We start from the raw sequence: 26,842 nt of genomic DNA, 5'->3' as shown, positions 1-26,842 counted from the left end.
TTTTTTTTTTTATGTCTGAGCAGGATGGGTCAGAAAAAACTTCTCAATGAGGATGCAGTGCATGCAAACAATGTTTTAGGAGTCCTTTGATTCAGCCTTAGCTTTTGTGGATGAAATACAGGTTATGTTTCACCAGGTGAAGGTGTTGGAGGAAGACATAAATTTCCTTTTCTTACTCTGGTTTCTCTGGTCATCCTGCTGTTGTCCAAACACTTCATATCAACACGCCAAGGTGATAGATCTGGATAACAGTCTTCCTCTTGAGAGTTTGTCGGCTTTGATGTGTGGAATCTGATTCATTCAAGATGGAGATGAAACATCAGTCTCTGACCAGATGTGGAATGTTGTCTTTAACCAGCTCAGCCTATGATTTTTTTTGGGGTCTGGTGTCACCAGTCACATTGTCTGCAACAGGAGCTCTGCAGGAGACACTGGCTGGGATGATGTGTCCTGCTGTCAGATATCCTGAAGCAGTGGAAAGAACGCTCAGAGGAGGTAAAGCTGCAGGTATCATTCAGTCTTAAGAGATCTATGATGCCAAAAGACTTGGATAAGCACATATGCAGCCAGTTTTATCACTTTATTGATGCTAGTAACAGTGCCTATGGGATCTGCAGGCTGATGTTCATGTTGTCTTTCTAATTGGGGGAAGTCCTCTGAAAATGGTAACTTTTCCACAGTTGGAGTTAACCACTGCTGTCTTGGCTGCCAGTGTCAGTTCCTTGTTCTGAGCAGTTTTTGTGGCTGTTTGCTCAGTCACATCTTCAAACTGACAAGGAAAAAGGAGAGCTTCAGATGCAGAGAAAGGAGAAAAAAAACATTAAATGTTTCTTATTTGCAAACATGGAGGAAAATACCACCAGTTAAAGAACTGGGGAGCTGTTCGGGAGCTCAGTCTGCACTTTCTGTGGCAGTCAATGAGAGTGAGGGTGTGACTTGACAATTGAGTTTTCATTTTGTACATACATGTACGTGTAGTGGTTTCCACTCAACAATATTCCTCTTTTTAAACCTGTCTTTCGGAAAAAACATTTGATAAAATGTTTATCGCCGTTACTGTGCAGCAATTGGCTGGTTAACCATGCTCACTGTCACCTTTACGGAGGAAAGTGTCAATCAACAAATGAACATGAAGAGTAGCAAAACAATTAAATACCTCTTGGCTTTAGATATGTGGGCAAACGGAATTTAGTTGGTGTATGTGTTGAGGCAAACTCCACTGTGCCAATACAGAGAGCAAATTGTAAATGTGTGAGAGAAATGACGGCGATGTGTAATCAAGATAAATAATGTAAGGCTTTTTAGTGCGTTTAATAAAAGAACAAGGTATAGATCCCGTTCTATCTGTTGTAATCTGCCGCTATATCGAAAATCTAAATAAATAACGTGACCCTAAAGCGGGGTGGCGGACTTTCAAAACCTCCAGTTTTTATGAAAAGTTGACAGTTTTAATAACACAAACAAAATTAAACAAAACAACTTCCCCAACACATGAATACACCATAATACTAACTAAATAGAATGCCAACATTAACTAAAAAAACTACAAATGTTGCTAGCGTGTTAAAATTTCTCATTGTTTGTAGCAGCACCCAAACATTTGCTAAAAACACGCACAAGTGTTATTAGCATGCTAACACTTACAACTTGTGCTAATATTTGAAAAAAGCTACAAATGTTTTGTAACATGTTACTAAGCGAAGATTTGCTAATAACATTATGAACAAACACCAAGATATCCAGTCTTATCCACAAAAATCTGTGTACTGATTTTTTTTTGATATCTTGTTTTTGTGTTTTGGACTATTAACTCTTTTAGAGTAGTTGCGTAAAGTGCTGACCAGGATACTGTAATGTTTGAGGTATCCAGTTACACAATTTTATTTCCAACCAATTTAAAATGAATATTTCCTGTGGCTGTGGTTTAACTCCACTGACTCTTTAATACTTCTATAACTGGATGCTGTTGTGACAGACTTGTATTTGTCAGATTCGACTGCTTCCTATTCAACTAAAACTTAAAAAAAAGACAAAATCTTTTTTTTCTTCTAGGGTCACAGAGGGAAGGTCTGTTTTGGATTTTCACAATAATCACAATAAAATTCACAATAAAGCCCAAGAAAATTATTTCTGTGCTATCACGCATGATCTCACCAGCCAAACACACACACACACTGCACATACAACACACACCCAGTCGCCCTCTCACACACAAACCACTGGCATACCAGAGAGCCTATATTTAAAATGAGCCCTGGGGATGTTTTTTATTTTCAGCATTTAGACATTCTATCAAAAGTGGTCAGTGTGGATACTTGGGTGTAGAGAGAGACTCTTGAGTGAATCAGTGAGGCTGATGGTAAACATAGGTATGACAGAATATAATCACAGCATAGGATCAGCAATGAGTCAATAACTTTTTACAATAAGATAATGAATGCACATTCAGAAAACAAGCACGAGAGTGTGATTATGGAATGTTTGAGCCAGACCCAAATAGTTACAAATTCGCTAAGGCTGCAAAATACCACCTTCCAAACTTGTAGCCGTTCCAAATACAGCCCTATCATCCCACGTTTCATTTTCAAAGCCTCTCTTTTCTCCCTCTCTCCTCCCACCACAAATCCCAGAACCTCGAGCAACAGAGAGAGACAGAGGAGATGAGGGGAGCATTTAAATCTGGCGTTCCGTGAGTGGTCGGGTCGGTGTCTGGAAATCTTTCACATCCTGTTTACGCCGGGCAGATTTCAGCCCGGGACCGCAGAGAGCTGGCAGGGCCTCTGCCTGGACACAGCTCCTCTCTCTCTCTCTTCTATCTGTCCCTGCCTCCTTCGCCTTAAAGATCTCAGTCTGCAAATCTTTCCACACCGCCTCCTTCCTATCAACACCTTTAAACCTAAAGCAAACAGGCTCACGTCTGGCTCGCTCTGCTGCCCGCAGTAAAACGACGAAGACAGAAGCCAAATCCTGATAAAAAGAATCCTTTTTCTGCAGCAGGCAGACCGTAGCATAGCCAAATCACACACCACCTCCTTTTAATTTTAATATCCAAGTACAGGTTTAATAGAGCTATGTTGTCATATTTACAGTGTCCTATAATGAAACTGAAAATTCCAGAAAATGAAGAAAAACTTTTTCATGCCTGTAGAGAAGGAGGAAAGTCCTTATACTGGAGTCAGGGAACGTAAAAAAATAACATCTCAGAAACAGCGAAGCTTAATGAACAGAGGATCCATCTGTCCTCACCACACACAGAGAAGCAGTTTGTAGATTTGGTCCTGTAGTCGCTCTCTGCCTCCCTCACCTCAGCGGCACTTACAGGTTTTGACGACCATGTTGGAGAGCTGCTCAACACGTGGTGTGCGGCCTATGAAGTACATGATGGTGAGGGGCTCCAGGTCTTGAGGAACACAGCAGGGTGAGGCGGAGGCTTCGGGGTTTAGCTTGTTGTACAGGGGCAGGATCTGAGCAGGGAACAGACACAAAGACATGTTAATGATGAGGTCCTGCAGGAACGCAAAAGTTAGAGCACTCTGAGTTTTTTTTACATGAGAGAGTTGTTGTTATTCTTATGCTGCCAAGCAGCTGTTACATAAGAGTTTGAAGTTTTGGGAAGTATGGCTATTTAGAGTTATACTAGACGATTGATACCACTCACATCTGTACAGTCATTATAAAGAAACCTCTCAGCGTGCCATTAAGACTGCTGCTGATATGGAGTGTTTCATTGGACTCATAATTATAGTACACCCTTAAGGGTTATCAACATTTTTATGGTTTTAAGAAATACCTAGAAAACAACTTCTCTGTCAGGTCAGGTGACGCACAGTGCACGTCACCTTTCTGGACCTCACTGTGCCCCAAGAGCCAGCTGATCTGAAAACAAGCAATGAGACAGAGCGAGTGGAGTGGAGCTCAGGTGGATGTGCAGCCACCTTTGGTCACACATTATCCTTGGATTATGTACAACTTCCACCTTTAATATTATAGCAAAAGTTTTTTGTACACTCTGTAAACATGTAGTAATTTTGTACTTTTAAACATGGAGGTCTATGGGAATGGATGGCTCATTTTTGGAGCTGTTCATTTCACAGTCCTGATGGTCACTCTGCTTTATGATCAGACTGTGATCTGTTCCATTGGTTTTCCTCCCAATCGTTTCTTTAAACAAAATGGGAAAACATACCATTATTAGGCTTTTTTGTTTTTTTTTTTAAGAAAAATTAACGTGTGAGTATTTATCATTCCCGTCAAACCACTGGCACTACATGCTATAACTAATCTGCCAGTATGTCTCTTTACTTACTCTTTTCAGGGTCTGCAATAAAGACATGCAATAAAAACTGCCAAACTCCATTAAAGTGAAGCCACATTTTGACAACAGCAAAGCATCAAATAAATGTCAAAATGCCATGTCTATATTAGAGAGAAGCATGAAAAAAGAAAAGTAGAACAATACCTCCATGAGGCTGCAGGCAAAAGCAGAAAGAGATAAACACAGTGTGTTGCATAAACCTATATGTTCTTTAAAGGGCTCTGTGAGGTGGCACTGGGGTTAACCAATCTTAGCTAACCGTGGTGTTAAGTCACCACAAACAATGCACTTTGAGCTCAGTTAAGTGAAATTGTTAGCTGCATTTCAAACATTCTGTGCATTGAAGTCAGGCTGAATGTTGATTGGAGTTTGGTCCAAACCAGACTGTTTTACCAGAAAGAGAGTGAGGACTTACTTGGATGTTTCTGACAATCGCAGATGTTTTCTGTTTATGTAATTTGGCTGTGTCTCTGCACCGAGAACTCCGTCAATATTTCCAGTGAAATTATTCAGCACTAAAAGGTCATGAATCTCTAGATTGGAATGAAATATAATTTGGAAAAAAGAACACATTTGTCTTTGCATGACTTTAGCAGAGAGGTTATTCTAAGTTTTCAGTGGTTGTGGTCTCATGGGCTTTGAACAGATTTCAGGAAGTCACAAAATGAGCTGCTAATGTCAAGAAATTAATGCCTGGACTCAGTCACATGTAGTCAGCACACTAGTAGCAAGACCAAAACATGTCCCACCTTTTTCTTTTTAGCAAAAGCCAAACCTCACAAATGCTATACATATTCTGTCATTTCTGGCAACAGTCTGATTTGCAGCAGTTGATGGTTTTTACTCCATGATGACCCTTAAACTCACCATGTTGTAGTGGTTGTTCGCGCTCCAGAGGTACGGACAGTTGCCGGCGCAGAAGTTGGCTCTGTAACCTTTTGGCTCATGGATCCACTTCCAGTTGAGGTCACGCCTGAAGTCGATGTAGAGCGAGCGCAGGCAGCAGCCCTGGTCTGAGCCACTGGAACACACAAACACACCATATGCATTTGAAGTCCCATTCTGCTATTCAAGGTCTGGGGCGAGGGCCCAAAGTTGGGTCATGGGAAAATGACCACAGGTCCCCCATTGGAGAACCAGCCACCATCACAAGGTAATAACTATGCATGGCGGCCAGAGTTTTCCCCCTGCAGCATGAGGTAGTCTAAATAAAACACTGTATGCCTGTTGGCCTGTAGTCTAAACACAGGCTCAGTACTGTTAGTTTTGCCACACAATAGTCTGCAAAGTGGGTCAGGAGAAGAAGAAAAAAATGAATTCCAGCACCCACCACAACTAGAATTCAAAATTATAAAACTACAAATCCTGGAGGAGTGTCAGTGCTGTCAGTCACAAATAAAAAATACACAGAGAAGTGGACAGTTGGTGGCCTACCGGGAGCAGGTTGTGGTGTCTGTGGCGGCCGCCCTCTTCTTGCGGTTCTTCTTGGCCGGGTTGTCCACTCTGTCACTGGGCAGCAGGGTGAGGATGAGGTGTGGCGTCTTGGTGCTGAAATCCGCTTGGCCTTTAACCTGACCAGGTTTTCTCATCTGACGCAGCTGTTCGTCATCAACACCTACAGAGAGCAGTGAGACGGTCAGTACAGACATCTGGACAAGAAACAGGATTAAAAAAAACGCTCTACACACATTAAGTTTATCTTTTGATCTTTTTTATTCAGGAAACCTTTCCTCCTCCCACTCTAATGGAACAATCTGCCTCACATTAGAGTAGACATTGCTTCATTTAAAGGATCAAAATATCTACTATTTAACTATAGTATATATAATAGTATCAACTATTAGGCTGAAACCTTTGAATTCCTTCTTTTTGATCTGAATAGCAGATTTTTGCTCCACAGACTTGAATGTGGCACTGAAATGACAGAACTAATGATGTGATGCAGATGTTTCTGAGATCAGGAATGATGGCTTGACTGTTTGTCTGACTTCATGTTTCTTTTGGCTGTTTCTGGGAGCACAAGAGCTCCAAACAAGCCCCTGCTTGTCTTACATCAGTATCACAAGTTACATGTGAAAAAACTTGGCTCAGCTGAGTGTAAATCCTGAGGAAAGTGCCATAATTTGGGGGCCTAAATGAAACAACACAGACAGTCTGGTATTCAATAGTATCACAGTGTATGGGAGAACAGTTCCTCCATTATTCCTGTAGGACAGTGTGTGAGTGATTCATGAACCACACTGGAGGCGCTTACATAAGACTCCACATTTTGAGACCTGCAGGTCTTTGAAGAGCCAATAATTCTGCCACTTTGTTAAATTTACATTTCTCATCTCTAAGACCACTGAGATAAAACTGAGGCTAAGTTTGACTCCACAGGTTTAGTTAATGCCCTGGTGCAAATTTGACATGTGGCTCCAACACAACTAATGACAAACATGCACAGCATCAGGCTGCTTGATAAGTCTGTGGCCTCAGGTTAAAAAAATAGAATTATATATCTATTTTTTGACAGTATTAAACAACAGCATTTAAGCTCACCACACAGAAGACCATTGACGAGGTCATGACATCGGTTTTGGGTATCTACCATGAGACATATCCATGTAGTTATCCTCAACAAACTCACTGGGACTGGAAATTTATTGGGCCAGATAAGGTGACAACATGTCAAGAGACAATCTGCCATGTTTGAGTTGAACTCTGAACAAGACAAGGGCAACAGCCCAGCCCACAAATCCACAGTGCTGAATGAATGAATGACTCCAGGAATATGGATTTGAACTTGTCCACCACCCATCTGATTGACACCCAGAGAGCAGTACCTGTTCATCAATATAAAGAAGCCCAGCTGTTTCCAGCTGAGGAAGAGACTATGATCAATGGTCCTCACTTTTTGGTTGTCCTACACACTGACGTCTACAAAGAAAAGAAATGTTTGATCCTTACCCTATTTAATGTCTACGATTACCATAGAATTCTTTAAAGTGACTACAGTCCTCTAGAAAGAGTGCTATTATCAGGCAGAATCTGAAATCCAGGCCTGTTTGTGAGGACAAACACAGTTTCCTGGATTTTGTTTGCTGTAACAGATACATTTATGAGTTGGCTATCCCAATGTGCAGTTAATGGAAAAACCATAACACACCTGCAAACAGAGCCTCCAGCTCTTCACTCTTGTTGGGAACGATGTTGTTGGTGGATGGGACGAAGGTGCAGCAGGGACAGTGAACACCCAGCTTCAGGCCCAGATTATTCTCTGAAGCAGGACAAGAAATGTGTTGGTATAAACTAATACAAACACTGGATCATAATGAAACATGTGTCACTGAAGCTGACCTGGATCTGACACCCAGTCCTTTATTGTTTCGGTGACGTCCACAGAAATCCAGACTCCTTTGGCTCTGGGCTGAACAGTCCGGGACTCAATGTACCGCTGAGTGGAGGTACTATCTTCATCTGGCCTCAGCAGCTGATGCAAGAGAAGAAAAGATAATGTCAGCTTCTCAAACCTTAAATAACCATCTCCATATCCTTGTACAGCTAGCATTATCTGTAAGATGTAAACAGACTCTTGCCAAATTTCAGTGGCTTTCACTCTCCTAATAGTCTTGCTGGCCTGAGGCCCATAGTGCTGGGAAACCCCTGCTTTAATAATATGTGGCTTGAAGTGATTTTATGTTTGGATTTATTGCCTCCTGTGATTTATTTGGTCTTACCTGATAGATCTCCACTCTCTGCTCCGAGGCCCGAGCCTGCGGGTTTGGAGCTCTGAAGATCCTAAACTCAGCCTTAACCAGGGTGCTGTTGGTCAGGTCAACTCCACTGACATCAAAGTGGACGACTCTGTAATGGGGGTTTGGTGCTACTGGCTGCACCGCATCTGAAGAAAAATAGCAAGTGTAAGGGTGACTAATGCTCCAGCGACATCTCGTGCCTTCAGACAATGTTGTATTTATACGACTGGGTAAAAAACTGTGGGACTGATGCATTGTCTCGGACATAATTACTGCTGATGAGCGTCTTGAAGCTAAATTACAGGTTTGTGACCAAATGTGTCGTGTCTTATGTTTAATATATGGTTGATTGTTGTGCTCGTGGATTTCACTGTATTATACATCACCTACCACCAAGACTGCATTGTAATTATGCACCATGTAGCATCCAGCACCATTAATCTCAAAATGAGGTCCATCAGCAGCAAGTTTCTCTATGTGACAGCTTCCAACCACAGTTCGACTCTATAAAGCTGCTCAGTGTCGCAACAAGGTTTCATGTACAGTGGTGTTTACAGTCTCATGCACTGATTTAAGTAGCAAAAGGCAGGGAAATTGTGTGTTATTAAATAAAATTAACAGATGAAACTTTAGGGAAATGTAATTGTTCTGTTTTGTAAATGGCACAGATATTATTTTTGACCCAAACACACAATACAACATTCATTCAACAGCAGACAGATTTATAGGTTATTTCTCAGTGGATGTGATTATGTAACAGATGTCAGGTTAAAGTTGTGTTGAATCAGGTACAGGTACTTTAAGAGCCAGATGGGCTGCTTAAAAACTTAGAACAGTGTGTTAGAAACATTTTCATAAGGTTACTGTTAGTAAATGCTAAATAGTGGGGCAAACATTTAATCTCTTTTTTCAGCCAGTCAATCTGGTGAAGTTGGGAAGACTGGGCTGCTGAACTTTCACATCACAGTCAGCATAGTTTATTATGAAGTGTCTACAATTGACTGCTGCTGTTTTGATCAAATATAGTTTACTTCATTTACTATTTAACTTTTAAAAGTCACACACGTTGGACTCACTTGTGTCGGTGCGCGGTGGCAGCATGTCTATCCTCTGCACCTCTTTGGCATAATAGTCCTCCTCGCTGCTCTCGCGCTCACACGCGGATTCCGCCAGCCGCGCGCGCTCCTTGAGCAGCTCCCGCGTGCTGTTGTAGAGCAGCATGACCTCCGGGGGCACCGTGCCAGGCGGCGGGGCCTCGTCGTCGTCCGGCGGGCTGCGGATGCGGAGCTTGCTGAGTATCTGGCCGCGCACCGCCTCGATGCGTCGAGACTTCTGCGCGTCCAGGTTGATGGACTGGCACGTGTTGATCCCCTCAACCTGCAACACACCGGAGAACCGGAGCAGCAGAAGTAATGCGAGGCGGGAGAGCCACATTGTCCGAGGAGGAGATGGAGGGACGGAGATACTCCCTGAACGGCTGAGAAGAAAATCCAGTAGCTGCGTCTCCAAACCAAGCGAATAATAACGCGTGCGTAAAAACGGATTTAAGGCTTAACCCTCAGAAACGTCGGTCTACACTATTAAAAAAACAAAATATCCAGTTATAATAAGTTATTTTGTTTAAAAACACTTCACGTGGACAAGAAACACGCACCTGTTGACTTCACACCTCTGCTATGCTGAAAGTAGAACACTTTTATGCGTGCGCTCGCTTGTTTTTACACCAGACACGCAACGACGCATTGTCATTTATTCTTTAAAAATCTACATTTAAGTTACTTGGAATTACAATTGTAATAAAAAGGGAAATACATCTGCATCATATTTTCAACAAACCACACTGTAAAACCTTAAGATTTAACCACTACAAATCTATCTGACGCGTCAGTTCCAGTCTACTGCGCTCAAAGCTCTGATGTCCCGTACCGGTGCATGCGCGTTCCCCGCCTATAAAGGTGAAGATAATTAACAACAGCCTGATTTAAACGTTAGAGTTTAATCCGTCTCCGTTTCTCGTCGTCCATCCTCAGATTACTGAACAGCTTTTAGGAGAAAATGGTCATCACAGGAGCTCAGCCCATGTCGCAAAAGCTCCAAATAAAAACCTGCGCGGCGCACTTCATCTGAAGCAGCACAGCTCCCGTGACTTTATCTCCGAAAGACCCATCTGTGGAGCAAAATACTGGCCCATATCCGCTTCCAGAAAATCTACTTAGAGCTTAAAAAACTCAACGAGGTCCTCCCATTCCCACTTATAGGTAAACAGAAAGCTGCCTGCACTAAAACGTAGGGAAAAAAAGTGATGATTTATGTTGGAAAACCATGGTGGGCCTGTTAATCCCCCTCATATAAACATCAAAACACGGAAAACGTCAGACGACATAAAAAGACATGACGTAGAAAAACTTATGAAAGAGGTCCTTGTTTTTTTAAAAAAAGAGGACACTTTACAGTGAATTACAGAATCCTGCTTCAAATTAGCTCCGGCCTGCTGTGAGCTGGGCTGAAGGCTCTGGCGAAAACACAGAGACCTACTGCATGATGTGACTCCATTATTCTGCAGATCCTCTGTGAGAGACGCAAAGGTCCCCAGACAGAGAGAGTCTGCAAGGGAGGGGGGAGGAGGCGGGATGCCACCAGTGAGGAGAGTGTGTGATTATGTAGGCAAAAGCATCTTCCTCTCACCATAAGAGTCAAACACACATAGCTGTACATTTTGCAATTATTTCTCCACAGAAATCCCTGAACCGCCCTCTCTCCAAAGGTAAACATCCGCCCAGGCCTTTTACAGCTTAAAGGAGCAGTAGCCGGTTAGCTTAGCACAAAGACAAGGTGAACCTGCTGCCAGGAAGCATCTGTAAAACTCATTAACACTGCTGTTACAAAGTGTGGGTGCGCGGCTAAGTTTAAAAAAGACCAAGCACTCAACTGTATAGTGGCACAGGGAGGATGTGGTTTAGTAGTAGTAATTTAGTAGTTTTAGCATCACTCTGGTTCCCTCAACAAAAGCCTTTACTCTTATCCAGACAGAAGAATAATGTTCATAACCAGGACAAGCTCAGAGGTCTCATTTAGCCCCCCTTTAGCACTTTATTAAGAGATGAACAAAAAGCTCTAGTTGGGGTTTTACTGGGTTCTGGATCCCAGAATGAGGTTAACACCAAAAGCGTTAAGGTGATACAGCTTGGACCTAAGAGAGTGACAGAGAGACGTGCATCATTAGTACACTTATCAACCAATGTGCAGCTGTCCATGCCTGAGGTTTGGTGTGTTTGAGCAACCCAAGAGACACAAAAGATACTTTTTACTCAAAAACAACAATTAATACCAGCTAACATGCTAGTTTGCTCATTAGAGTGTGTCGAAAGAAGGGAAGTGACAGACAGGCAGCCAGTTAGCCTCTGCAGCTAAAACACCAGCCAGAAACTATCATGATCGAGTAGTGTTACAAGCCATTTGTCTTCATCATATCACTTTGTTTTTAAACCTTATTTTTCTAAAAGAATAGTTTGTTCTTATTCAGAATTGTTTCTTATTTTCTGTGTTGTCGGCTACACGTTTTAGCCTTTTGACTGGTCTGCCAGCACAGCAATGTCACCACTTATGGCAAATTTAAACTGAGGGTGAATTACAGAGAGATTTACCAAGTGCTAATGAATTTAATCATCATGCGTGAACTCATTTGGCAGGAACTTGAATGCACATGTTAATTTATTAGATACAATTCAGCAACACAGCTCTGACCTCAGACCTTATGTCACACATCCAACCAAAAGCCCATACAAGGACACACTGAGTTTGGGATCTGGGAACGGAAAGGATACGAATGCAACAATTGAAGTACTAATGTGACATTACTGTGCCTCAAAACTGTGCAAAGATGTGTATACTTTGTGCAGATTAATCAAGGACACATTCCATTCTAGAGTTCCTAGATAAATGTTACTGTTACTGTTAATGTTATTTGATCACAGACAGTCCTTTCCTTCATCTCAAGTGAGAATAATATTGATTTTTGTCAAAAAGCTTGAAAGATCTATTAAATATTTATGCACCATTAAATGATAAATAGGGAGTTGGAGAAATAAGAGATCCTTTCTACCCATTTCAAAATGCAGCATCAGAGTGAAGCTCGGTTCCTGCTTTGACTTGTTCTCTATAGTTAATGCTTAATTTTAATAAAACACTTCATTCCTTTTTATCTTTATCTTTTGAAGATTTCCTTCTTTGCTCCTTTCTTTTCCTCCTCAGCCTTATTGTTAATTACAGCTCAGAACTTGGAGAGGACTGTTAATCTGTCAGGGGTGGCTTTTATTGCTGCTCTGCTGCCATCCCATTATACCGTTATTATAGTTGCGGTGCAGGCCTGTAATTGCTGTAAGTAGAAGGGAAAGGTAGGAGAGACTGAGGCTGCCTTTAGGCTTCTGGTCAGGGCAAACCGCCCCCTCCCCCTTCCACCTAATCGTCTGTTCTGGCAGGGTTTCTATAAAGATAACTGCTTCTGACTCCTGTTCAAACATGAGGGCTGCTGCATCAAGTGAGCAGAAAGGCTGTTTGTCAGCGCCATCCTCAATTCTTTCTTAAAAACATCAGACACACCGTGGGGCATGTCACTTCATCAAAGGATCCCGCCCAGGTGGGGTGTGTGTGTGTGTGTGAGAGTGAGAAAGAGAGAGAGAGAGAGAGAGAGAGTGAGCTGTAATGTGTGGCTTAAAAGAAAAAAAGGACTTCCTCAAAAACAACTTCCAGCCCGCCTGCTTTTTCCTCAAAGCCAAATATAGACAAGCCACTGCCACGTCATCTGGCCCTCAGCACTTTCTTAAACCCTGAGAGAGGGCGAGATGGGGTTCAGAGCCTGCCTCTCAGGAGTTATATTTTTGCATGTCTCTAATATAAGTCAATCCATATTTTCCACAAAAACCTAACGATTTTGGCTGTAATGAAAATCTGGATAGTTTTATTGAAAAAGAAAAAGAAAACAGCCCAAACAGTTACAAAAATAAATACAGATAAAACCACTGGGGGTTCTCTGGGGGAACATTTCCATCTGTTATTTTCAAATCTTTTCCATGCACTGGCAGCATCAGCCTTCTACAGTCAGACAGTGTGGCCTATTTTCTCATGGCACCAACTCAAACCAGAGTCTGATGTCTGCCTTTCAGAACACACACATCCATCACACACGTCCCATCTGAGTGACAGTTATGATGTATTGGAACCACTGAGATGTCTTCTACACCTCATCCTCATTCAACAGCATGTTGGGGATTCCTTTGGAGATGGGAAACTCCCGGCCTGATTCTGGGCACTGTAGACAGCCCTCGATCACCTCCACCTGCAATACACACAATCAGAGAGAGGTGTAAGACCACCACTAGATGTCCCCACTGAGCAAAATAAGTATAGAATAGAATCCAAGTACTTTAAACATGGAAGAGGAATAAAATAAAATATCCTGCAGCCTCTCAAAACATTTTAAATGTTATTGAATCAATCAAAATAAATCAAATCAAAAATCAAAATATAATGGTAGGAACACCAGGCTTATTAACCTGTAACCTGACAAAAGCATTTCCTCCAGGATTAATAAAGTTTTATCTTATTCAGGCTTCTTCCAATGACTATGAGAAAAATGCCTTTAATGACGTGAGAAACACAAAGCTGTAGTAAGGTGGTTTGCCCACCATACCAAAAGTGGTGCACATCTCAGAGTGTTTCCTGGAGACTTGGAGTAAAATAGCAATCACTCAATCATCAAAGAGCAATAAGTGTGTGTATTATTTTTCGTATGCAAGGCATGAATTTAGTCATTAAGCTTTTCCTGCCAAAAGCTTCACTCTAATTATCACTTGCAGCTGGCATTAAAAGATAGCTCCTATCATTTTAGGCCTGCACCTTATCCTCCTGACTGGTTTTCTAAATGAATAATTTAGAAAGAAATGTGGAAATCGTCCAACATTAGCATCATTCTGGCAAATAAACAGCTTGTTACTGCTGTATCACTATCCTCCATCTATTTATTTATCTCTATTCATCATCATACTTATCCTTCAGGAAGAAAGAAATACGTTCAACACAATGTTTTAGACCTTAATAATAAACAACATGCAGTTGAAGAGAAACACTAGACATGTATGTTTGTTTAGAAAAAGCAACAATGTTTGGTGTCTCTAGTTTTATGTTTGTGCTGTTTTTTCTCTTTGTCATTTCCTGCTTTGAATCAAGGCGGCTTTGTCAATATAAATTGTGTCTGGCAGCAACATACAGTGGACATTTTGTCTATGTCATACTCAGAACAAATAAATCAATCAAAATAATAGAGCCCAGCAGCTAAGACCTTTAACTACAGCACTGCAGTAATGAGCACATATGAAAGCCTTCAGTAAGCCCTTTACCTCTAACAGCACTCGATGCACTTTTTTCAGGAAGTCATCATTTTTCTCGTAGTCTGACACTAATTCTGCTGGCAGGTCTTCGCGTTGGCCCAACTGTGGACAGAACGTTGACAACATATTTTTAATTTCTCTTAAATTCCCATACAGAGTGTTAATATCACCACAGTCCTCTCTCATTTGTTAAAGCCCAAATCTGAAACATATATCTCCTTTGTAATAGCTGAATACACTGGAGTAGTATTCAGAATCATAATGTCAGATATTACACTACATAGATTGATAGTCTGACTCACCCAATCTGCAGCCTGCACCAAAACACCCCACTCCAGTTTTGGGATCATCCGGCTGACAAACTGAGGGTTGAACTCCACCTCATTCACCTTCACCGCAGTTGCCTGCACAACAACAACATTAGGAGGAAACAACATAATGTTTAATGTGCTTCATCAACACTAGCCCGTTATCACATTATGTGTAAAAGTCACTGCTCTGGCGCTTAACATGAAATCTTAAGAGTGATTCTTATAACAAGTGCAGTATATTTGCTCATTTAATACCACCAAGTAGTAATTGCAACGTATGATTCAAACCACGTACGTTTCACAGCAGCTACGGAAGCCTGAAAGATAATTTCAAGTACCTAAATGGAGCACAGGTTACATTTCATTCTAAGCTGGTTGCTGAACACTAACACATTTATTTGATAGCTACACGTTCTAACAATGCGTTCTTAAATAACCTGCGTAAAACTTCCACGAGGTAGAGCTGGAATAACAATGAGTAATGGGTAAACGAAACCGTGTTATAAGGACTGCAAGACCCATTTAAAGTTAGTATTAGCATTAGCCACACTGCTAACCAGGTGTTAATATTTACCTTAATGAGCAGCGGGTAGCCTTGGTGACTCCCTTACGTGAGATGTCAACATATTGTGCGTGAGCAGCTTCATGTTACAAACGTCAAACACAGTCCCTTGTTCAACGATATACAGATAATGTTTCAATTTTTCATCAAGATGTAGATCACGCTGTAGCGTTGACATGTGAACCGGAAGTGCCACTGGTGCATCGCATTAACTGTCCCGGTAAACTCTTACTCCGTTACTGATGGTTCCCCGTATATACCTCACTGTATTTGTTTTCTAAACTGTTAATAAATATTAGACACGAGAACATACAATCGAATAATAAATAAAATTACAAAAAATGTAATGAAAGGTTAAATAGTATTAATATTATTTTAAACTAACCTTAGGTGCATTTAACTATATACAAGAAACCATGTCAGTCAGACAAGTGTTGTTTTGTACTCAAATTTTTATTTAGTATTAATTTTGTATACACGTCTTTGTATTATACAGGTCATTCATACAGTTTATGATATAGTAAATAGTAATTACACACGTGGTGTAACAAGCTCATCAGCCTGCCGCCATCACAAACATGTATCATGCGCTGTGCGCGCCCAAACACGCACTCAATCAGTCATACACACATGCACACTGTCCACATACACACATAGAGGAACACATGTCCCTCACACTTAATAAACAAAAAAGATAAAAATGTAAAACTTTTGTTTATTACAACATATCACCTAATTTTTCACTATCACCGGATTCTGAAAAACAAGTATGACAATGTTAAAAAAAAACAAATACAGAAACATTAAAAATGCAGGAAGGCAACTAAAGATGAGGGGAAAGCAATTCTGACCTACAGAGCAAGTTAATTCAGATCCCAGGTTCCAACCGCCTGACATCAGTTCACAAAACAACACACCTTATGAAGCATCAACAGACTCCGAAATGCTACAAAAGTTAGAGGCGTTACGTGATCTGCAAATTCCTATTCAGCCAGGTGTGAGTATAAGCCTGTATGTGTCACACTTTTAGTAAGGATGGTACAGGTCTAAGGAAGGCAACAGACTAGTAACAGGGCACTCTGCAACGTTATTTATGGCACAGATACCAGCACTGAGGGGAGCAGGTGCATAGTGTGGGGTAAAGTCAAAGCAGTCACACAACACTGGTGAAGTCAGGATAAACCCATCTGCCAACATCTGGAGGGCACTAACTTCATGAAAAGTTCTCCCTGTTTCCATTATATCATTGTCAATTCATCACACATGGCACCCAAAACTGTTTTCATTCATATACTGCAAACTGTGATGAAATTGTTCACAGCTCAGCACTTCTTGTACAAGCTCAATTTATTTCCAAGGTTCAAAAGCATAAACATAAAGTTGCTTGTTTTCCTTCACCTTCGGAGTGTGAGCTGATGTCAGAAATCCCTCCTTTAAATCGAGATACAACAGTTTTAAGTTCAGCTTAAAGAACATGAAGTGTTCACAATCTGTTTTATCCACCACAAAAAGTCCTCCAGTCTGTGAATCCTACCTGCCCCGGTTGGATTAACAAAAAGCCACTGAGAGCAACAGTGTATATGCCTGCACAGATGAAAAAAGTGAATCTGTAGACTAGTTTATCACTGAGGGGACAAATATGAGGAGAGCTCAAAACTGAAGAATTAAATCTGGTAGATCCATGTATGATGGAGCCACATAAAACACTGGGTGTCAGTAACTGCAGTAGTAGTTAGGTCACTGTTTTTGCATCAGAGTCACACATTGACTCATTAGTCCAACACCACATGCAAATACACATTTACCTCAGGCTTTCCACAGATGAGACTTTCCCCAATCATAACGGCACACGCACTCCTCTCATTCATCTCTCTCCTCACACACACACACACACAAGGTCCTCATTCTTGGGTGTCCTCTGTGCGCCACTTGAGGAAGTCCTCTTTCCGTGCATCTGGCTTTGATCTGGTTTCTCATTCCACCAAGCAGGTTGGAAGTGGCTTTCAAAGCCACTATCAAGGGTCGGACTACGGTGGCGGAATCTGCCGCAGGACGCCACCCACAGCACCAGGGAGACCCTTCTGTTCGTGGCCACGAGATGCCTACATCACACAAGGTCTGAGCTGTGTCAATAACTCCCTTGAACACAGATGAGTGGAATTATATAAAAATCAAAAGGATCTACATTTAAATACGTTTACATTAATGATGTAGAAAGGCTCCATTATTTTTTTTGGAAGACAACAGGGAATCCACCTCTCTGACAGTGTCATATGCTTTAGCCACTCCTTCTCCGGAGGTCAGCAGGCTGAGCAGCTCTGCGAGGCCGTTAGTGGAGCGCGGCCCTCAGTAATGGCATAACGATTCAAGGGAGGTGTTGGAGACAAGATGTCATACACAGTTCTCTGCTGTTGCCTGTTAGAGAAGTAATACATTAATGGGGTAATACACATAAAAAAAGCAAACAGGTGTGCTCAAAGTCCTTCTCAGACTGAGTACCTGGATGGCCTGCACCAGCCTGTTGCTGAGCTCAAGAGCAGCTGATGCTGTGGAGGTGCCAAAGGATGCTGCCCCCCTCTGGAAGACCTCGAATGATGCGTCCATCCTCCTGTATTGCTCTATAGGCAGCCAGAACAGATCCCTCACTCCGTGGACTGGACAACCATGCAGGGATAGGAAAAAGGGAAAAAAGGAAATGAACCACAAGACAGAATGAAGTACATGTAACGTGAGAACCGGTGTGCGTGTGTGTGGAAGACTTACACAGCTGGACAACTGAGTGCATGGGGCCGACGCCTCCCAGAATGCCTGGCAGTTGATTCTTCCTGATGTCTGTCAGCCACTCTGTGACAGCATACTGAATCACTTTGTCTACACCGAGGAGACTGGAAAATGATAAGAAAGACAAGATTGAGGAACGAATTACATACTAATAAGAACACATTTTGTTGCTTCAAAAACACATTTTCCTGCAATAACCGTGATATTTGTTTCTTACCCATGTCTGCAGCAGAGCCTCTTCAGCTTCAGCTCAGAACAATTCAGCTGGGCCAGACCAATCAGAATACCTGCAAACGTCCCCTGAAAAACACAAGTGAATAGTGGTGAAAATATTTCCATTTATTTATTATTTTTATATATATTGAATGTAAACTTTTGGTCAGATAGATGGGCTATTTCAGTGAGCTCTAACCTGTTCAATGACAACATGTTTGCCATGATAGTCCAGCCAGATAGGCACTTCAGAGGTGAAACGAAACTCCCTGAAAAAGGAAGGGGAAAAGATTGAAGATTTTTTAATCCACAACTTAAATTTGATTAAACTTACGTTTTTTTTTTAAAACAAAAACATAAATATCTATATTGCAGAGAGAAATCCTCCTGACAAAAGCTGCCCTGTGAATCTACATACCGGAAGTAGATAGGCTGGTCAGAGGAGGAGGTGGAACCAGCCGAGGAGGAGCTCTGTTCACTGTAGGTTGTTTCCACAGATGCTGTGAGGTCGGGACCTAAACCAGCAGGTGCCTCTACCTCCTCAGAACCTTTCTGGGAGGGATCTGCTTTAACTGGAAGTAAAGACAGAAAAACACAGAAAACGTAGAAAATACATAAACAGTTTAGACAGCTATTGTATGCAGCTCCATTCTAAAAATCCAGCAACAATGCAAAAATCATCAGCTCACCTTCAGCTGCAGGGTCCACAGGCAAGTAAGGGTTAACAGAGGAGGCTAGGTTGCTAAAAAAGTCCTTCAGGAAAAACAATGCATCCTGAACAGGAGACAAAAAAGATGTGGAGAGTTGACAATGAGCACAACATGGTACCAGAATGCACGATCAACACAACAAACTCAATGCAACAGCTTAACTGCAAATGACCTGGTTTTATTGTGGTTCATTGCTTGTTGTTGTTCTAATCAATCTATCTGGAAAACATAAAACTAATTACAGAAACAATGACTGTTTTTGTCAGTAAGGACCACAAATGGCAAAAGCATTTGTGCAATCAGTTGCTCATTTCTTTGATGAGCAGTGTGAATAAACTCAAAACAGACATTTTGTTTTCGCAGTAAAAAAGAAAACATAATTTTGTGCATCACATTCTTGGACAGGGACTTGAAATTGATTTCACAATAACAGTATGTATTCAGTCCTAGATGATGCAGTTACCTGGTCGATGTTGAGTCTTAGCGGTAGCAGGCTGACTCGAAGACAGCACTCTGGACCACCAAGGCCAGACTCTGGACAGACCTGCAGCGCCTTTACTGTCAACTACAAGACACACACAACACCATCGACATGAACAACTTTAGGGTGGTTTTCTCAGTGACAGACCATTTTAATTCCATAAATCAAACCCTCCCTCCCTGGTTTCTCACCATGTTGGAGTGGGCTCGGCGGGGCATGCTCTCACTGGTGTAGAGGTAGAGGAATTTGTTGATCTGAGACGAAGCCAGTCGGTCTCGAACCTCCAGCTCCTGGACGATGAACACTTGCCTAGAGATCGGTTGCTCGCCACCAGGACCGACCCCAACCCCAGACAACAATGACCCCTCACTTTGCTGCCCTGCTACTGCCGGGTAGGACTCATGCTGAAAGGACACCTTAGGACACACAGAATGAATGTACTGAGATGAAGTGGCGTAGGTCCTGAATATTCAAATCAAAGTGGAGAATGGCACTTCTGAACGTTTCCACAATATTCTCTATATACAACACAACAATGTACCAGTGTACCTTGGTGAGCTGAATTTCCATCAGCAATGTGTGCTGGCGACCGCTGCCTCCAGCCCACCGCCAGGAATTCTGAGGACGAGAGGAAGTGGCAGAACGAGAGGGAGATGAGCGAACACCAGCAGGAACCGAACGACCCCTGCAAGGAGAGGAGGAAGAACAACAAAGACAGAAATTTAACCAACAACACACATGAAACATTCTGCGGTGATAAACATCTGTGCATTTACAAATCTTTACCTGTTGGTGTTCTGGGCATGTATGGTCATGGGTTTTCCACCAAAGTCCTTGCCCCCATAGAGATGCCAGACCACAGAAATCTCCCGCAGCACCACCCTGCTCTGTGGCACTGGGAAGCGACTTGGGGCTCGCAGCAGGTCTGAGCTACCTCTTGGCCTGGAGAAGTGACTGTCCTTCACCCTAATGGGGCCTTGGGATAGCACTGTCACCACAGGCTCCCCATCTCTGGGCTGAAGCAAATCAACATGTAAACATCTGTGAGTGAGTGAGTCTAAATGACTCTAACATGGGGTCTAGCTATTAAAGAGGAAAAGGTATCAAGAGAGACAACCCTGGAGCAAAGAAACTCACAGGAATTCCCATGCCAGGCGCCTCTAGGATGCAGAAGTCATCATTGTCGGTGGAGCCCTCTGAACCTTCCTCTGACATCATATCTGCCTGAGCCTCTGTCGCTGTAGCAACCAGTCCATCAAGCTCAGAGTCATCCCCTTGGAGGACAGAGGGGTTGTGCTTTGAGGCTTCACCAGGGAACAGGTAGACGGAGACAGGCGAGCCTCTCGGAACTGAAGGTGAACCTGGACAGACACAGAAAGGATCCAAAAGACAGATTAAGAATCAGATTTGCCAAAATGGTACTTTTGGACTATTTCCATTCAAACTACAAACCCAGCACAAAAATGTAGACAATTAGGACACATCTTTTCTTACTTCAGATGTGTAAAACAGTGACAAATTCTACCTGGCTCAAAACTCTCTTCTCTGTAGCTCTTTTCGGTGTCGATTAAGGCATCAGCCAGGTCATACTGGTTGATCTCAGCGGTTTCAGCTGGAGGGCAGGGCAGCACAAATGCAGGACTTTCTGACAGCTGACAGGGCAGAATATTATAGAAACATTAGAGCGGCGTTGTCCCATCTATGAATCACTTTTTTTCCAACATTTATCGATATTTTCTCTAGTTCTAATAAGCAATTTATGACCAAAGTTACATAAAAACAAGTTATAATTTCCTTCACATCAACTTTATATTTAATTGACATGATTTACTCCATTGACATCTTTTCATATCTGCAAGAAAAATTAATCTCCTTTGGAATTACTTCATTAATTTTAATTCTTCAGTGAATACACAGGCCTCACCGGTAATTTCTGGCCAGCGATTTCAGTGGGTGAGGCGTGTTTTGGTGGTGGGTGTAGGTCACCCTGAGAGACTAGGTACTGCAGCAAATTGACCAGGGCGGCACAAGAATCAGCACATGTATGCAGGTGGACCACATTGTTGGAGCAACGGAGCTCAAAGAGAGGCTGAGACTGCAAAACAAATATTGGAACCATTTAAAGCAACAAGTTTTTAATTCATCAGGATTTAAGAATAAATGGGTGCTGAGACTAGTAAACATTAAACATATTATGGCCACCATCAGTGGTAACAGTGAAATGCTAGATAAAGAAATATCAGGCAAATGCCTCCAAATAAAAACCTCTGAATCACAATTTAAAGATACACAACTATATAAAATTAGGCTTAAAGGACAGTTGCATCACTGCTGCTGGGCAAAGTGTTTACTTGTGTCTTGCTAATTTTGGCTCCACACCGCACTGAAAGCAATCTTAGTGCTGAATTGCTGTCTGGAGCCATTATTATGGTAAAACTTCAACTGTGGTAAAACAAATATTTATAAAACACATATTCAGTGCTTGTTAGTGGTTTGTAAAGGACACTGAACTTAATTCAATGTTTTGTTTACATTTTTTTCTGGAAGAGGGTGTTGAAGATGTTTTTTTTTCTGGGCAGCTGTGGTTGTCCACTAACTGTGAGGTTAAAGGTTGGATCCCTGCCTGTAGCTGCATGCTGATGTGTCCTTTACCTCAAGTCGCTTCTAGTGGATGCACCATTGGTGTATGAATGTGAGCATGCTTGTGTATGCAACTGGGTTGACATAAACAGTTCAAAGATTTGAGTAGGTAAAAAAAAAAGATAGATAACTGAAGATCATTTACTTCTTTTTTAGCTGCTCTGCTTCATGGCTGTAGTGTGCACACAACTAAGTAAACAGAGGCTGAGCACTCACCAGTTTGCCTGTATTACTGCCTTTCCATGTGGTGATGGCAAGCTCCAGTAGGTCAATGTCCAGAACACAGACATAGTCTGTGTGACACAAACACAGGTGGAGGTTGTGTTAGAGTCAGAGGTCATCAAGAAATCTAAACATCGAGACACCAGTAAAGTTTGACTCTTTAAAATTAGTTTTAAAATTATTATATTTCAGTTGGGCTCTTGTGTGGAAAAGAGGCAAAACAGATATCCAAAATAGGTTACTCTGTAATAACGGTGACAAATAATTAGTTCTTTCAAAAGTTGTTCTTTCTTCAGCAACACTACCAACATAAAGTCTACAATCAAAACACCACTCAGCAAGAAAAAAAACACAGCATAGACAGCACTTAGCAGCGCATTGTCCATCTTACCTCTCTTCAAGTCCACAGTATCAGACTCACATTTATCAGAGAGGTAGAGAGCAGAGTCATCCAGGATGAATCTGACAAAAAAGTACAAATTCTCACACAATTGATTCTGAAATTTTAAATAAACAAACCTCATATTCAGTCAGTGGTAAACTGTACCTAAGGTGGAAGGTGGCAGTGTCTACAATGATATTACTGGACAGAGAGAAGGACTCTGCTGTGAACAACACTCGCAGGGGTAGATACAGAGGTCTGAAAAAAAGGAAAACAGAACACGAAGGTGTAGAAACAGAAAAATGAGTACTAATACTGTTCTGTAACAAATAGTTTTAGATCTTTACCTGTAGTCTACAGCACAGGTAGCAAGGTGTGTGGAGGACAGTGATGATGGCCGGTGCTGTGTATCCCAGAATGGGATCATCAATGACATCCAGGAAGTCAACAAGCTGTAACAAACAGACTCAGTGTAAAGGCAACACAAATCACTGAGCGAGATTTTGATGTGGAGCGTGGTTTCATTTTTCTGCGTAATCCAAAAAGTTTAACTGGAAAAACAATTACTGCCACTACAACACCACACAGGCTGAGGATCAATCTGGTTATGCAATTTGTCATATTAAATTATATGTTACAACTACAATATAATACCGCGTACTTATTATCTCTGGGATCAAGAAAGTTGCTTTTGGCCTGAGTGAAACCAGCATAATCACACTGAATCATCTGCGTAATCAATTTTTCCTGACTCCTTCCTATAAAAGGGAATTTCCTTTGATTAAAAAAAATGAGACAAAAGAAGTATGAAAGTAAAATGTGCCTCTCACCTGCTCATGCCAGCTCTGATTGGTTTGTGTCATGTAATGTCGCATAGTGGCACCTTGAAGTCGAAGGGCAACTAAGAACTCCTATAAAAAGAGTATAACAAACTTATTCTCAAACTTGCACCTGCTATGTAATTAAACAAATGAGGACAACATACCTTGACATTCCTCTGGAGGTCCAGTGTGATTTTTATGGCTGTGGACAACATCTGTGGGTCTCCTTCCCTCCCACTGACACTGCTCACTCCCACCTCCGTGGGGTAGATAGTAGGGTCCAAGTGTTTTGGGGGAATGAAGCTGGGCATTTCCAACCGCTGTGGGATGGGGGTGTCTTTTAACACAGCTGTGTTGGGATGAAATTAAAAACATGATAATCCATATATTTATGTCAATACTTATCAATACAAATTTAATGGAAATGCAAGCAAATGAGAGCACAATGTGCACCTTGGTGGTAGAGCTCCACCGTCTACTCTCCAGACACAGGAAACTAAGATTAGGGTCATTTTGATGCTGTGCTACACTGAATATCTTCCCCCTTCTAGGTCGAGTATGATCTCCCCAAAACTCTGGTCCTCCTGAGGTTATGAAAAGGTCAAAAACACACACATTACTTTAATACAAAACTATACAATAATACAATACTATGGTTTGCAGCCCACCTTCTTGTCTGTTCTGGCTTGTAGCGACCCTTTCCGATAATCACAGTGAGTGAGAGGAGGCTGAGGTTGTGGTTAGGGCGAGCCACTGACTGCTGTGCCTTTCCACCAGATTCACTGGCTAAGTAGAACTGAGGCTCATCCTCCTCTGAATCAGAGTCTATGTCCAGACAGGAAAACATGTTTTTGGTTTCATCCACTAAAATTTTTAAGCTGTTCGATGCTACTGTGTGAAATTAGTCTGCATTGTGTTGAAGTTTTTTTCATTAAAGAAGTCAAACTTGCCCAATCTAAAGGCTGATTTGCAGAGCTGAAACTCGTCGTGGTGATGGCTGCTCTTGTCTGGGCTGTGGGCTGAGGGAGGAGGAGGGGGAGGCGGCTCCCACATCAACAGGTCATTATTGATCCTTTAGGACAAAGTGGCAGTTGATGGAAAAATACAATTATTTCTGTGGCAGGATTTAAGAGCAACTGAATGAGCAAAAGGAACAAAGCTGGAAAAGCTATTGGTAATATGACGTATGTCACACACCTGGATATAACAACAGCAGACCAGAAATGCATATACCTGTTGTAAATGCTCTGGAAGGCTTGTTTGCTGGGTAGGAGGATGTAGGCCTGAGGCAGGCTGATGTCCACAGCACACTGGCACTGAGCTACACACTGTTCCTGAAACTGACGCATCTCCTCTGGGTCTGCTGGAATCACCATCTAAAAGAGGGGAGGAGGAGGGGAAAGCACAGTCCATTGGGTTTGCAATCTGGATAAAATGTCTAATAAATGGAACTGCGTAATTTTCCAAAGTGATCCAGCGTACCTCCTCTGTCTCAAACATGGTGCGGTTGGAAGAAAACGGAGAGCTGGTTTTGTTGCTGAATTCACAGTGACTTTCAAAAAAGGCAGCCCCCAGATCCCTGATGAGGCCCATGTTCATCCCGCTCAGACCTGCTGCCGGGCCCTGAGCCTCACCTCCACGCACACGCACTGATATCCTGTAAATGATGAGAACAGACTTTAAAGAGATTTTGACTGGTTTTTGGCTTAACCGAACTTTTTTAACAGAATAACTGGAAAGTCTCTCAGAATCAGTTCTTACAATTAGTTTTTTAAAATCTGGTCAACTATTCAGGCCAGTAAAGTCATTATTCTCATGATCAGGACTAACCTAGGCAGTGAGTCACGGTTCTTCTTCACTTTGATACAGGGGAACGAGCCTCCTTCCCAGCCCTCATATGACCCTGGTAAAACAAATCAGTAAATAATTTATGTTTTAATAATAACTATGTAGATACAAATGCATCTGTAGTCCAAATGTGCCACTCAAGTTGAGTGCTCCTACCGTGCAGGTCGGTGAACGAGGCCTCCAGCAGCTGGGTGAGGCAGGGAGACCCTTGCTGGGCAGGCTGCTCACACTGGAGGTCTGGGGCCTCCTGGTGCTTCAGCTCCAACTCTGTAAGCTCCAGTACCAAGGTCTCCTCCCGCACTGCCCTCTGGGTCGGTGGCCGGCGGGTAGAGGGGTCGGAGGTCAGGTATGGGGAAACGAAGCCTGAGGATGGCGTGGGGGGAGAGCAGGGTAAAGGAGGAGCAGAGCTCGCTGCTCTGGGTCTGAGAGGAACCAAAGTGATAGTATAGTTTAGCATTACAGAGAATCAGCCCTGTAGTTAGTGTTGACCACTGCAAAACTTTATTAGAGAGTCAAGCTGTTTAAAGCTGTTCTGAGGATGGAGGAAGTGCTTGTAGTCTTACGCCTGCCAATTTTGTTATGTTCATGTCAGCACAAATGTGAGCATTCAGACATGACAGAAGGATCTTTCTGAGCTATTTAGAAAAAGCTTTGGCTATTTTGGTTTCTTTTTGTGGCACTGATGACATGACTCTGCATAACCAAGCTAACTTACTAAAGCCAAAAATGATATGTGTGTGTGTTTTTTTGAAAGCTTTTGTACTTTGAGTAGTTTGGTTTGTAATACAGAATACTTCCATAATTAAGTAAAATAACTGCACAAACACAATCATTCATATAAAGAAGCTGCTCGTAAACAGCTTGTTTTGTTTTAACTGGTTATCCCAGGTTTCTTTAGCCTGAATTTAGTCTATTTTGACTTATAATGTATGTGTGTTTCACCTGTATGAGTCCTGATGCAGTTGTCTGAGAGGGACAGTGGCTGAAGGCTTTGCTGAGGCTCCTGAGTCGACTGGAAGATGTCCAGGTCTAGTTCTGCGCTCAGCTCAGCCAGCTCCACACGCAATACACTTTCGCGCCGTACCACCCGCTGTTTACCCTGCCAACACCCACCACATTAATATAAACAAAACATGTGCAAGGATGAAATGAAAACACATATTTATTTACAACCAAACAATGCCAACCTAAGTCAAGTCTTTGCCAGACAAATCCTGAAAACACTGAATTTATGATTACTGGCGATTTGAAAATAATATTCAGGAAAGAAATATATATTTTACTACAGTTATTAAAACTAATCACACTATGAAAGTATTATCCTCAATATTACATGATTAAAAAATGTAAACATTACTTTGTTGTTTAGCAGTTAACCAGTATTTCCCTTTAGCTGTGCAAAGAAAGTATGTATTTTAGTGAATAAATACACA

The 26,842-nt window shown here is 42.0% G+C and overlaps 2 protein-coding genes and 1 pseudogene across 2 annotated transcripts; all 3 read right to left on the bottom strand.

The window, feature by feature from the left end:
* On the bottom strand, positions 1 to 10,604 carry LOC114442223 (transforming growth factor beta-2 proprotein-like). The gene is made up of 7 exons (XM_028415603.1): positions 9,129 to 10,604; positions 8,035 to 8,198; positions 7,655 to 7,787; positions 7,464 to 7,574; positions 5,750 to 5,930; positions 5,183 to 5,336; positions 1 to 3,464 (listed from the first exon to the last, which is right to left on the bottom strand). The coding sequence occupies exons 1-7, from the start codon at positions 9,484 to 9,486 to the stop codon at positions 3,306 to 3,308; spliced, it is 1,260 nt and encodes a 419-aa protein (XP_028271404.1). The 5' UTR covers positions 9,487 to 10,604; the 3' UTR covers positions 1 to 3,305.
* Positions 10,605 to 12,987: 2,383 nt separating this feature from the next.
* LOC114442751 (multifunctional methyltransferase subunit TRM112-like protein) lies at positions 12,988 to 15,396 on the bottom strand. Its single transcript, XM_028416540.1, is given in 5 exon segments — positions 12,988 to 13,387; positions 14,448 to 14,540; positions 14,741 to 14,842; positions 15,324 to 15,357; positions 15,359 to 15,396. Coding segments are annotated over 5 exon segments (369 nt in total). The 3' UTR covers positions 12,988 to 13,285.
* A 2,291-nt stretch (positions 15,397 to 17,687) lies between these two features.
* LOC114443047 (autophagy-related protein 2 homolog A-like) overlaps positions 17,688 to 26,842 on the bottom strand; it is a 9,310-nt pseudogene continuing 155 nt past the window's right edge.

Source organism: Parambassis ranga, chromosome 10, assembly GCF_900634625.1.
Source record: "Parambassis ranga chromosome 10, fParRan2.1, whole genome shotgun sequence".
In the NCBI taxonomy this organism is placed as follows: Eukaryota; Metazoa; Chordata; class Actinopteri; family Ambassidae; genus Parambassis; species Parambassis ranga.
Note: the sequence above shows the minus strand (reverse complement) of the source record. Positions and strands in the feature narration are given on the sequence as shown.